Source organism: Stegodyphus dumicola, chromosome 4 (assembly GCF_044657685.1).
Source record: "Stegodyphus dumicola isolate Sdum_Otavi_A_Nest chromosome 4, ASM4465768v1".
NCBI lineage: Eukaryota > Metazoa > Arthropoda > Arachnida > Araneae > Eresidae > Stegodyphus > Stegodyphus dumicola.
In genome coordinates, this window is record NC_140771.1 from 12488001 (window position 1) to 12502908 (window position 14908).

The 14908-nt window shown below is 34.1% G+C and overlaps 1 protein-coding gene across 3 annotated transcripts in view; it reads right to left on the minus strand.

Annotated features, from left to right (window-relative positions):
• LOC118191486 (phosphatidylinositol phosphatase PTPRQ-like) overlaps positions 1 to 8527 on the minus strand; it is a 218975-nt gene extending 210448 nt beyond the window's left edge. The window contains exon 1 of one of the 3 annotated variants that reach the window (XR_015040580.1): positions 8375 to 8527. Coding sequence is in view for 2 of the 3 variants with exons in the window: in XM_085814563.1 (XP_085670689.1) it covers positions 8375 to 8449 (75 nt within the window). In the remaining variant the exon portion in view is untranslated. Of the gene's footprint in view, positions 1 to 5415; positions 5437 to 8374 lie in introns of those variants that run through there. The other 2 variants (XM_085814563.1, XM_085814564.1) reach the window with 2 other exon arrangements.
• Between the last annotated feature and the right edge of the window lie 6381 nt (positions 8528 to 14908).

Below are 14908 nucleotides of genomic sequence, written 5' to 3' on the forward strand. Positions count from 1 at the left end.
CTCGAGCTGGTTCTTTCGGACAAAGCGTCGGCATTTCCAGGTGAGGATCCTTTCTTAGGATGGATAGTCATGTCTTTAGATCCTGAAAGCAGTTTGTTGTTTTTCAAGTCTAAGGAAAAATTGTATTACCTTAAAAAGTCCAATCCGAGTATGCATGGATCTGTAATATCCGCCACATATGCCGTGTGATGGTAGGCGGCACTTCCAAACGTGATGTTTACGTTTAACTTCCCAGTTATGTCGATCTTGTCACCAGACGCAGTCTGAAGGGTAACACAGGATGGCGTCCAAATAAGTTTATCTTTAAATTGTTCAGCTAAATCTTTCCTAATGATGGTAACATTAGCTCCTGTGTCAATGATCATACTGCAAGGAACTCCATCGATATTCCCATTGATGGACAGTCCGTTATTGTTGCCACTCACTGTATAAATTTTAAGAGCTTTAAAACAAGGTTTTTCACTATCTGGCAACCTCCGTTCCTCGATATGGTCACTAATTTGTTTACTGCGTTGTTGCTGGGGAATGGTCTTATTTTCCGTACCTCGGGGTGTTCTGCAGTTTCTTCGTATGTGGCCTTCAACTCCGCAGTTCCAGCACTTTAGAATTAGTTTCTTTTCACTTCTGTTCCGTCTCAAGCCACTGACTTGTATGGTAAAATCATCTGCTTTATATTCCGTACCCTGGGGTGTTCTGCAATTCCGTCTTAGGTGACCTTCACTACCACATCTCCAACACCTTAGAGCCACTTTCTTCTCGCTCCTACTCCGTATCAAATCTTCGACTTGTCTGGCTAAATCATCTAAACGAGCCATCAGTTGATCCACTGGCTCATGGACTCGCACAGCTCTAACTGGGTAGCGATCTCTACTAGTTGCTTGCTGGGCTGCCTCGAACTTCATGGCGTACAACAGAGCGCTTTTTATGTCCTTTACATCTGCCATTCGAAGAGCTTTCTGTATTTCAGTATCTCGGATGCCGTCGATAAAGTATTGTAAGGACAGGATTTCCCTTGTTTCTGTCGGGCATTCCGAAAAGGCGAGATGGGACAGCCTTTCAACATCCGCGGCGAGCTCCTGAAGTGTTTCGGTAGGCTGCTGTTGACGAGATTTTAATTGGAGCCTGCTGTAGTCTTTTAAACATTTCTCGCCGAAGCGCAGCTCCAAAGCGCCGGATAGAGCTTCGAAATCTAACCTTTTGTTTTCGGGAAGAGGCTGAAGGATATCCGCTGCGTCGGCTCTTAGAGAAGCGGCGAGATGACAGGCCTTAGCTTGGGAATCCCATCCATTCGCATCCGCCACGATAGAAAATTGTGTCTTATACACCTGCCAGGAGGTCTTCCCATCACACGTGGATAGCTTCAGAGGTGGACGAGCAGGCATTGGTAAGAATTTAAAATCATCACTCCTGCTCCCTGCCGACGTTACGAATTTCTTTAAAGTATCCATTTCTTTGGCAACTGCAGAAACTCTCTCATCAATTTGTTGTTCGATTTGGTGTTGGACGGCACAAACTCTTCCTTCAATTCGTTCCTCCACAGCAGAAACTCTCCCTTCTATATGTTCTTTTACAGAAGAAACTCTTTCTTCTATTTCTTCTTTCACCGAAGAAACTCTTTCTTCAATATGATCTTTTACGGAAGAAACTTTTTCTTCAATATGTCCAACTTTATTTTCAACTGCGTCAATTCTGCCTTCCATAGCTTCAAATTTATTTTCTATTATGCAAGTAATTTCTCTTTTCATTTCTTCTTGACCAGCTTGAACGGCTTTCATTTCGTCCTTAACGGATTCCTGGCCCAATTTCATTTCTTCCTTAACGGATTCCTGGCCCAATTTCATTTCCTCTTTAATTTCTTTTTTAAATGAGGCAAAGGCTGATATTAACTGCCTTAATTGCTCTTCCATCGCTCTTGTTATTGGCATTCAAACCCCACTCCTGACACCAAAAATTGTTGCGTGCGTACGGGTTCGTTATGAAATGAATGCACAAGTCCGATGAAAAATGAACAAAAAAAAATTTATTATTATCACAACAAAAAAATGCTTAAATTTTCTTAAATTATCATGCAGTATTACAATATCTCACAGTAGTTATCTTTTAACTACTCAAATGTCTAATTGAACGCAATTAAAAACAGCTAAAGAACGCTAATCCGCGAATTCGCTACAATCAACAAGAGCAGTTTTCTAAACAACAACAAACTAAGCAACTACTACAAACTGAGATGTTTTCCTCCTTTTATAAGATTTTAAAATCACGCGCTAGAATTTTCCAGTACTTTCTCGAAATCAAAAAGAGATATTTATTTATTTAATGCACGCGCTCTTGTAATTTCAATTTTACGGCTTAGCTTTCTTTTAATATTCGTCACGCGCTGCACTGCGCGAGAAATAAAATCATTTAATTTGTAATTGAACTAACATTAGCTTTTTAAATACCAAATTCGTAACAATATAAACCCCAACTCGTGGTGATGCAACTAAACAGAACAGTAAAATTTAAAAGAAAATTAACAAAATAAAATCTGCCTTTATCTCATACACCTTGATAGCATATTTGCATGTCAGATAAGTGCTTGTACCTGCTGTGCTGCCATTCTTGAACATATTCCAAGGTTGGGGAGATCATTTTACAGCAGAAAATGTTTCGTTTCCATATACTGCTATGCCTGTTAAATCCCCCGATCTTTCCCACATCAGGAATGTACAGGACATGATTGGATGACAAATCTAGCGTCATCCGCAAAAAGCATAGAAGTGCAATAAGCATGGCACAGCATCCTACAAAATCAACTACAGCACTGTTACGACCCAATGCATGCGCATTTTAAGGCTTGCATTCAACATCGTGGTTATTAATGTTGGTCATCGTGGACAGACTTCTCTCGCGCATACTGTAACCTCTGTCCTTGAAGCATAAATCAGATAAATATTATATTACTTCGGCAAATGAACTGCATTCCTCTAAAGTGATTTCTTGTTGTGTTGGGTTTTTTTTTTTCCATCAGTGTGTTTCGGAAAATCTGCAACACCTTTACAGACTGAAGAGAGCATCAGTTTCTCAGTTGAGAGCTCATCTTCAGCGTTGAGAGATCTCAGTGTGAGTTTCGCCTTTTAGATGCGCTTTGCATTGCACCGTGTTTAACGTTCTGAATAGCTTGAAGTGTAACTACTGATTATGATGCTGAGAAGAGCTGCACGAGCACTTTCGTGGAAAGTTCCAGAACTGTAAAGTGTTTCTTTCAGTAAAATAAATTTTATCAAGCTACCATCGATTTTGTGTGCTTTCAGTCTATTAGAAACCCGTTTAAAATTATGCTTTTATTAATATGTTTTCCCTGTAAGTTTAAAAATTTACTACAAATTTTCTCTGTAGTCATATTTATCAAAATTTACTAAAAATGTTTTTTTTTAACAATTTTTAGCATTTTCCCTTTCTTGATAGTTCTTTTTCCTTTGGTACAATTAATTGCGGCACAAACTAAAAGCTTTATGTTACTTGAACAAGGTTGGTATTAATATGACAAAACCGATTTTTCATCTTTTAGAACAAAAGGAATAATAGCTCGTCAGAAAATCTCAAGCTGAAGGCATCCATAAAACTTTTAACTTCCTATACTTTTACGAAGTTAGGAAAGTTAGTTTGCGTTATTAAATATGGGACCATAGCTACAACTATATGCTCAAGAAATTTTTATCCTTGACTTTAGCTATCATTTTTAAACACTCTCTATATAGAGATACTGAGCAACTAAAATTGTTTTAATTTCTAGACTAGTTTCCTGAACAGATTATACGAAACAAAATATTGCATTGAAAGATTCCTTGAAATAATTACATTAAAATATTCCCCGATAGCGAAAAATATAAACAGGTATCCGATGCATTATAAAAATTAAGATTTTAAAATATGGCGCAGTAAACAGAAACGGAGCAAAATTTGTCAACAGCTTACTAGTGCATTTTCATAATATGTTTTTCGAGCATATATATATTTCTGTATATTCAATAGCAAAAAAGCGAGAAGACATCTTTATGTTTTTCCTTCTGATTGTTTAAAAAGAAAAATATTTCAAGCAGAAATTTTGAAATTTTATAACGCCTGAAATATTTAAAATAGTACTATATCATACGGTTGGCAACACAACTGGTGTTTACAAATTGAAACCTTCCTTGTTTGTAAGTCAGAACAACCAAGAATTTTAAAAGCATTGAAGCATATAGTCTCCGAGTTATATGGGTGGTTTTATTATATGGATTATATGAAAAAACTTTATTTTTAGCCTAAACGGACAAGTGGTCTCGAAACGATTTTGCATTATTTCACTTTAATACATTATTTCTCTTTAAATCTGAGTTCGTTGCCATTTTTGGAAAACGTAAGATATTTAATATGTCTGTTATTAATTACAAAGTAAATTTTTAAAATCAATAGATGCGATTCTTAAAATAATACTTTTTTGTTTTACTTTTTCTGATTTATTTAAATAAAAATACATTTAATTTTTGTATATCTAATTGAAAAAATTAAGTATTTTTATAGAATCATATTATATGTTCAATCACTTTTTAAATACACGAAGATACAAGACATTTCCAATTAAGTAGTTCCATAATCATCTATAAAATGTAATCTATAAAATGTCTATAAAATATTAAACTTTAAAACAGTCTCTCTGGCCGGTCGTTAAAATCTGAACCTTCTTTTTTCGCCATTTCTTACATTTTTCTTTCTTTCTTTGTTTTCTTATTTTTATCTACTTTTTTTTTATTTATAGGGAGCCTTATTATTTTTAATGAATGTTTTTGCCTTTTTTCTTTTTGACTGATACTTTAAGGATTCTTTTTGTTCGAAGCCATTGTCATATCTTTCCTGTGGGGAAATTATTTTCGCTTTACGAGCTATCAGTTTACGAGGCAGAATTCAATCCCACGTAACTCGTAAACTCGGGAAGTATACATAAATCATAAAACTATTATATTATGCGTTTTCATTTTAAAAGATATAAAATAATATTCACCTATTCCTTTCCTACAGTAAAGCCGCTTACTTCTTTCAAGTGTTTTTTTAATTCGAATTATTTTCTATTCTGCTTATGTAATTTGAGAGGTAACTTATATTACAGAAAAATTATTGTTAGTTTGTTTTTAACTTCCTGATTTTTTTTCAATAGATTTGTGACTCAGTGTAAAAGTTATTTTCTAAAATAAAATAAAATAATATATATATAACTATTATTTTATATAACTATAACATGTAGCCGTAAAGAAGAAGATTAATTGCTTTGGGTTTAACTCTGATATACAGGTATTTCCAGGATTAAACACCTCACTGAATTTAGCACTTCGAAAAATGGCGAGAGAAGATTTCAATTAAACACTTTCTAAAGTAATAGACAATAAACTAATTTACCTTCATTTTGTTAGAATTTCAGCTATAGATGATTGCCGAATGTTTCTAATTTCCTTGAGAAAGAAGTTTTACAGTCTTGATCTTTAAGGAAAACAATCAAAAATGAATGTTTTTTAAGATATTAATTTAATGTTTGGAACTCATTTTAACTGAGATTTAATTGAAAATTATGCTAGAATCACAATATATTTTTAAAATATTACCGCAAAAATGTTTTCAATCAATCCAGGATTAAATTACTGAGCAAGTGAGACTTTATAAATTCTTTTTTTAATAATGTTATTTAAATTGTTGTTAGAGTCAGTATACATGATACAAAAATCTACGTTCAGTTAGTTGTAATTTCTTACATCGACCGTAAGACAGGAAATTCTGAAAAACTTTCCAAATGAAGCAATATTTTATTACTTTTAAACACTTTAAAGACATTAAAATTTGATATTAACGTTGTAGACTTGCTACTAAGAGAGACATTGTTTACAAAATTCTTTTTACAGTTAAGGAAAATTTCTCGAATACATTCTGTATGATTTAGGCAATAAAACACTTACTTTATTGTGCCCATATAACTTCTAATAGAATGCTTTTAAAATGCATTTACACCAATAATTATAAACACTAATAATTACATTTTGGTATTCTAGCTTTCGCACAAAAGGTCACGTTTCCGCAATCAAAACGTTTCGAGTATAGACAGGAAAAGAGAATAATTGATATTTCAAAATATAAATCAGATGATTCTTTCCACGACTGTAAATGTGCTGGAAATTTAAAATTTACCCGTCTGATGAATTTATTAATTAATATAACTCTATCTTATAACTTTTTATTGGGTGTTGGGATAGACATTTACAAGTAGTAAACTGCTAATTAATTATTTATATTAACTTTAAATTAGTGTTCAAAGCTTTTGAAATAGGAATTACCAGTTTGAGAAATATGGAATGAAATGGGAAGACTGGCAAATATTTTATTAGTAATGTAGTACATCAAATATTCTTTTAATCCTGCAAATAGCTTAAATACTGAATATCAATATTTTGCCTTACTCTAAACCGAATTCAAATCATAAAGACAGTTACTCACTCACACTTCTTGCCAAAAATTATAAGAATTCTTTTTAATGAGCAATTAAGAAGAAATTTGCAATTTTATTGGTTCGATAAACATTACTCTGGGTAAAAAGAATGCAAAATTAAACGGAAGAGTGAAAGAACATTTCTCGTGATATGTTTAAATTGCACATTTAAACTACAAGAACTTCTAAACTTTAGCTGATATTTTTTTAAAATGATGTTTCATGACTAAGTGAATCAAAAATTTACATTCCCACTTTATTCTACAAGACAGCAAATGAACTAAATCATTTATAAATGCATGTTGATTAAAGCATCTGCTTTAGAATTATATTGCTTCAAAGATTGAAATTATTTCAAAACTGAAAATTATTTTACAGAAACAACTATAATTCTTTTAGAAATAATATTTTTCATAAAATCGTTGGAAATATAAGTCATTGTCATTTAAATACGGTAACTGAAAGGATTTAGATTTTGCAACATTCTGATCAGAATCATGAACTAGGATTTATTAAACTTTCAAACCGCTTCTGATATAGTATATATAATGCTGATCCATTTGATTGAGAATACAAGTGATAATAGTTTAAAAGCAAGCATGAATTAAATATATGAGTTGTTTACTTTTTAAATGCATCACACTTACATAATGAAAAATTACGTTTCATTATTAAATTATTTGACTATAACAAACTAGTATATTAAAGGAAACATCGGATGAAAGAAATAAGATTTACATTAGGCTTTCATTAAATGTGTGTTAAATTAATTCATTAAAACTACTTTATATTTTCCCGTTCTACGAATTATAAATAGTTTACTTTATAATCAATAATACAATATGAGTTAAAATCGTTATAAAAATAATGTTCATACATAATGTATTGTTAAGAATTTTCCAGCAGTGCATTATACTTGAAAAGAGATAAAAAAATGTAAGTGGTAATATTCAAATTTTGCATGTTTTCCATTCGATAGGATTATGCTTATTATTCTATCAAATTCTATAACTGAATAAAGATTAATATAATGTAAAGTATATAGCTTTATCTCGATTTTACCTATGTAGCTGGAAACCAAACCTCGCTTTTTGTGTAATACATACACAAAAAGTGTACCATATACGTCAATACATTTTGCTATTCTAGCATACACAAAAAGTATATACAAAATAATGCGTACTCAAGAATTATAACATATATGCTAATAGTTACATTTTGCTATTCTGCATACACAAAAAGTGTACTATATACGCCAATAGTTACATTTTGCTATTATAGCATATACAAACAAAAAGTATACACAAAATAATGCATACACAAAAATTAACATATACGTTAATAGTTACATTTTTCTATTCTACATATACAAAAAGTATATCCACATACGCCAATAGTTACATTTTGCTATTCTAGATTTTGCGCAAAATGTCACATTTCCTCAGTCAAAAAGTTTTGAATACAGAAATAGTTTCATTCAAGAGTTAATTAATTCAAAAGTTCATTAATTCAAAGTTTTGAATACACAAAATGCATACGCAAAAAGTATACCATATACTCCAATAGGTACATTTTGCTATTCTAGCTTTTGCGCAAAATGTCACCCTTCCTTAGGCAAAAAATTTTGAATATAGAAAGGAAAATATAGAGTAATTAATATTTCAAAATATAAATGAGACGATTCTTTCCACGATTTTAAATGTGCTGTAAATTAGAAATTTATCAATCTGATGAATTTATTAATAATTGTTACTATTATTGAATCGGGTAATATTATTGAACCATTCAATGACCACATGGATATTAAGATTTGCAGTTTACAATAATGTTCTTTCAATTCATTACTTAAAACTAAAATAGACTACGATGAGTGACACTCACCTGATCTTGGGCCCACGAATGGCAAGTGAAAAACACAAAGACACTAAACAAAAATATTACTGTTCTTATATCCATGGCTCACATACTGTCTGCAACTGGTGTCAACTACCACCCCCTTTTTATCCGCGGAATGTGATAACAAAAGCGCTAGATAAAAACCCGAGAGTTAAAAACTTTTCCAACCGGAAGAGAGCTTCCAGCGGAAGTGCAACGATAAGACAAATGCTTCCACAACTTCGCATCATGAACTTTTCTTACAATTGAGTCGAAGCGATTAATCTTAAAATGTCCGATTACTTATTGCTGGCCATATGAATACAAACCAAATAGTTTTCTCTTCTTGCTTTACAGCAAAGTGTATCCACGGTGTTCTTCCATTAAATTTGGTAATGTGGTTCAGTTGTACCAACATAAAATAATCTACAAGTATTGTATCTTGTATCTTCTTCCTTTAACAATTTCAATCAGGTTTTATACAAATCTGGCAAGTAGATATATATATCTTATTACTCATTACTCAAAACGATTAACGAAGATGTTTAGTTCAAATATTTTGCCTCTAACCTGCTAGCATAACACATTATATATAGAAACTGAATCATGAATTGATTAAACATGAAGGTTTATGTGGGCAACTAAACTAAGCCCATATTGGATTACTTTTCCAGGAACACAGTTATTATTTTTCGCTTTCTTCGAAATTATTTAGCAGATAATAAGACTTATGTGGATTCAAAACTTTATAAGATCTATCTTTTCTCCTTGAAAGCAAAAACTTTCAACTGACAGAAATATTCTTCGACCATGTTTCATGAAAGTACCGTTCGAGTGTTCAATAAATTGCAAATTTTCTTTCAAGATAATAAAACTTTCAAACACAGAACTAGACGCTGCCATATTTTACCATAAAATATTTTGATAAAAAAAACTTCACAGCAAAAAGTATACAGCGTAAAAAACTGCTCTCGTTTGATTTTCATAAATAAATAAATATTAATGCATTACTGCTCGTCCTCAAAATTTCGTATTCTAAGAATCGGTTTTCGTTTCACAGATTCTAATGAATTTAATCCTAAAATATATATATATATATTTCGCTTGAAATTGCAACAGAAATTACGATTCGGAAAAAATGTTCCGGTTATAATGCGGCACAGTTTACCACTAATTTGGCATGCTGAAAATATGCGCGAGTATTTCGACAAATAATAATGATATCAAAAAGGAATAAAGGAATCGCTTTCCTCCAAATCTATCAGATTCGTTACATTATATATGTAGGGGTAAATATTACTCAGTCTTTATCAGTATTATCGCAGAGAAAAAGCTGATGCGTAGTTTTAAGATAAGACAACTGATATGGATGATGTCCAATATAATTTGTCATAAATTTAAATTTTAATATCAGAAAATACAGTAAGACCCCGCTTAACGCTGTTTCGTTTAGCGCTGTTTCGGTTTAGCGCTCTTTTATTTCAACCCGGGGATTCCACGAAATCGCTCGCAGCATACGGGGATTCCCCGAAATATTATGCAGCGATAGGTTTCAAATACATATCCGAAAGAGTGTACTTGTATTTCTTGTTTGGTGCGGTATTGTACAGACATATTTTGAAGGGGTAAATGTGGAAGATGTCGAAGAAATAATTCAAGAAGCAGCGGCTAGTCTTTCTAATGATGAGCTCAAGGAATTAACTGAAAAAGAAGAAAACAAAAATGTTGACAGCAGTGATTCAGAAGAAGAGCAAAAAGAACTTTCGATGGCGTTTGTAAAAAGGACTTTGTCTACCATAACTGAAATAATGGATCAATTCATTGAAAATGATCCGAATTTTGACAGGAGCTCAAAAGTAAGGCGTGGTGTTAGAGATGCTCTATCCGTTTATGAAGACTTTTAAGAGAACAACGCAAAAGAAAAAGGCAAACAACATTAGATGCTTTTGTCACAAAAAGGCAGAACACTTGTAGCGTTGCGCGCCTCCAACTTGCACGCAACCAAGAGATGACTGTGAAAACTGGATAAAAGACAGAGTCTTGTTAAGGATTTAAGTCCCTTTTTATTCAATGTAATAAATTACAAGTGCGTGCTCTTGACGCTCACAAACTGCGCCAACTCGGCGGTCAAATAAAAATAATAACCTGAAAAGAAACTAAAGACAAGACTCTAACTACGAGGCTCTCTAAAAGTAACTAACCTCACCGCGTTTTACAATACCGCTGCTAATTCAGCAAACTTGAAGATCACTTGAACGATTAACAATTCTTCCAGGCCAGCACACAGGCCGAAACGCGGGGTTCTTCAATTTCTGGCTAACTACCTCCGCGCTCGTGAAGTAAGAACAGCACACCTTGAACTCGTTTCCTTTCTGTTTAACTCAGAATACTTCCCCTGATAATTTGAATCCTTGCGCGTTCTACTAAAATTTACATACTCTGGCATTGGCAGTTCCAGGGGAAAAGTGAGGCTTGACAGGAAAGGTAGTTTAAACTTAAAATTACATTGTTTAAACTTACATTGTTTTCCTTACCCGGTTTATATTTTATTCTGATATTTTATTCTTGGAGTTTTAAAGCCCATCTTATTAACCTGGGCGTTAGGTTTTTCCCCGAGTAAAGTCTACCAACAGCCGCATGATCCGAAAAGACTGTTACTGGCGCTTTGCCGAAATAAACTCGAAATTTGTGTACAGCCATTAATACGGCTAATGTTTCTCTTTCTGTAGCTGTATAATTCCTTTGTGTCTGATTCAATGTTTTACTAAAAAATGCCAGAGGATGGCTATTTTGCATAAGAACCGCACCCACCGCATAGTCTGACGCATCTGCTGCAATTTCCAGGTTTTCGTCCCCCTCCGGGAATTTTAAAACAGGGGCATTGATGAGCGCTTCTTTTAATCTTTCAAAAGCTGTGTTTGCTTCCGCTGTCCACGTAAATTTACCTTTCTTTCTTTTAATTACTAAGAGTGGTTCAACAATATTAGCGAAATCTTTTATGAAAGACCGATAGTAAGAACATAACCCAAGGAAAGAAGAAAGTTTCTTGGCGGTGTTGGGCGGTGGAAAATTCTTGATGGCTTTTATTTTTGAATCTTGCATTTCTATACCCTTTTGCGAAATTTTATAACCGAGATATTTAAGTTCTTTAGTTGCGAACTTGCATTTTGAGGCGTTAATTGTAAGACCGGCCTCTTTTAATAATTTAAAAACTTGTTCTAGATCATTAATGTGTTGTTCCAATGTACTACTCGTTATAATTATATCATCTAGATAAATTAAAGTTGATTTTCCTAGCACAGGCTTTAGAACAATGTCCATAGCTCTTTGGAATGTTGATGGGGCCCCACACAACCCAAAGGGCATGCGTAAAAATGCATAAGTGCCCGATTTTGTTATAAACGCGGTTTTATGCACGTCTTCGGGTCTCATAGCTATTTGATAGTAGCCAGACGTTAAGTCCAAAGTAGACATGTATCTTGTCGATTTGATCTGTCTAATGATTTCCTCTATAACCGGCAAAGGGTAAACTGGAAATTTAGTAATACTATTTAGTTTTCTGTAATCGATAGCAAACCTCCAAGCCCTTTTATCCGAAGGAGGAAACTCGTTCTTTTTCCTACATAGTACGACTGGACTCGCGTACTCACTATTTATGGGCGTTATTATTTTATTCTTTAACATCTCCTGAATATGTTCTTCGATGATTACGTCTTTTTGTTTGTCGTACCGATAAGGTTTAGTCCTACAAGGTTTTCAGGCAGTTACTTGTATCTTATGCGTAACTATCTGACAATTTCCCGGTTTTTCTAAAAACAAGTTAGCAAAATTACTCACCACTTGCTGGATGGCTTGCCTTTCATGGTCATTCAGATGGCTAAGGTCTACTTGCGGTATCTCCACAGGTTCCACCACCCTCTGGTCCATCTCCAGTATCACGGAACTGTCTTGAAAATTCAATTTGGCCCTCGCGGCCCTTAAAAACTCCATACCTAAAATAACAGAATTTTGCAGATTTTTCACTCTTTGAGGCTTTCCTCTTTTACCTGTATGTTTAATGATAATTTCCCGATGCAGTGACATGTTTTTCCTTGCGCCGTTTTAATTTCCGTATTTTTGGTTTTAAATGATCGTACCCTATAAAAATTCTTTTTGAAGAAATTTTCGCTCATAAAATTTCCTTCTGCTCCTGTATCGATGAGGGCTTCTACTGGTACATCGCCAACCAGGACTTGTATAATTGGTAGATGTGAGTTTTTTACGATGATCGTTATTAAATGTCTTTTTGAGGGTTTTTTTAAAACTTCTGGGGTCTGGACCCTCCCTTTCACAGGCCCCTCTACTCGTTTAAAGCTTTTCTTTCAAGTTGTGCCTCCTGGGTACGCGGATGTTTATCTTCGAATTTTCTTTTTGGGCCTTGACCTTCGAGTTTCGATGAGTTAGCTTGATAGCTCTTTCCCCCATAAGAGCGATTTCCATTTCTGGTTTCCTCATTTGAAGATTTCCTTCGGGTACTTTGAGAATACGTTGCCCTTCTAGCTTTTTCCGCTATTCTGCGATTTTGAAACTTCACCGCCAATTCGAAGAGCTCCTGCAATGTGCTTGGGATTCTAATTTCGAAGTAGTCTTGAACAGCGGGTAACAATCTTGGTAAGATTATTTCAGTAATTTCCGCATCGGGTTTCTTCCCATACAGCATATCCATCAGCTTAATTTTTCGTAGAATAAAGTCCGTCAAATCTTCTATATCCCGTTGATAGAAACTATATAGTTCGGCTTCCAGCCTTCCTCGATCTTTCACTATGGGGAAGGCCTTTACTAACGATTTTTTGAAATTTTCAAATGTATATGTCTGGCTTCCAAATTCCCCTAATAAAAATTTGCCTATATTTTTCCAACATAGCGCGGCCTGTCCTCTTAGTGCGGATGTGGTGGTGGCAACCTTTTGTCTTTCAGGAACAGGGTAGAGCTGAAAGTGGTTTTCTAGACCTTCTAGAAATACCGCCACCGAATTTTTTCCGTCGAAATGGACGTTTGGCTTGATTGACGCTCTCAAAGTCTGCACCAGGTATCCAAATCCTTCCAATTGGCTTGTCATTTCTTGGTGTTGTCCAGCGGCTTCCATCCACTTTTCGGCCATTTCAGTTCGATAAGAGTTCGGGCGCCAATGTAGCGTTGCGTGCCTCCAACTTGCACGCAACCAAGAGGTGACTGTGAAAACTGGATAAAAGACAGAGTCTTGTTAAGGGTTTAAGTCCCTTTTTATTCAACGTAATAAATTACAAGTGCGTGCTCTTGACGCTCACAAACTGCGCCAACTCGGCGGTCAAATAAAAATAATAACCTGAAAAGAAACTAAAGACAAGACTCTAACTACGAGGCTCTCTAAAAGTAACTAACCTCACCGCGTTTTACAATACCGCTGCTAATTCAGCAAACTTGAAGATCACTTGAACGATTAATAATTCTTCCAGGCCAGCACACAAGCCGAAACGCGGGGTTCTTCAATTTCTGGCTAACTACCTCCGCGCTCGTGAAGTAAGAACAGCACACCTTGAACTCGTTTCCGTTCTATTTAACTCAGAATACTTCCGCTGATAATTTGAATCCTTGTGCGTTCTATTAAAATTTATATACTCTGGCATTGGCAGTTCCAGGGGAAAAGTGAGGCTTGACAGGAAAGGTAGTTTAAACTTAAAATAAATGTTAGTTAAAATAAATATAAACCCTACAGACTGAAAACGCGGAAGGCTAACTAAATATGACTGACTTATAATTTTATTTGTTTTTTTTTTTTAAGAATATTCGTTTTGTTATTTATATTTTGTTTTTATTTTTGCAAGAAATAATAATGTGGTATTAATTTGGGCTTTAAGAAATAAATGTTTGGTTTTATTTTTATTAAAAAAAACATACTTTTTAAATTTAATACCTAACCAATTTCCTAGCCATCTTCCACTAACCCCAATATTTACATGTAAAGATAGCCTCGTTTAGCGCTGTTTCGCATTACGCTCTACTTTGATGGAACGTATCCCCCGCGTTAAGCGGGGTCTTACTGTATTCAAAGAATCTTGCAAAGCGAAATTCAGTCCAAATTACGCCTATATGAAATTTAATAACCTTAAAACGGATTTTAAAGCCTGGTTGTTGTCAAACCATTTAAAATAAACATATTCATATACAGGTAGTTCCCGACTTACGTTGACTCGCTTTTACGATGGACATAATCTGAGATTAAAAAACATCTAATTTATGTTTATCGCCAGCATATACATACACTCTATGTTTTCATGGCCACAACGTTGCATAATTAAAACAACACTGCATCTGCAAAATGCTCTATGTGATTTTTGCCAGTGTTGTTGAATTTTTAGTTAATTATTGCGGTAATAGTAATAGCAACAAAGGTTAGTAATTGGAGAAGCAGTCGGGTGTAATCGCGATATATAAAGAGAAAAAAGAATGAGCAGACAACACCTTTGTTTGAACCAGACAAACATTTTCTGATTAAAAAAATTACTCTTGCAATGATTTATC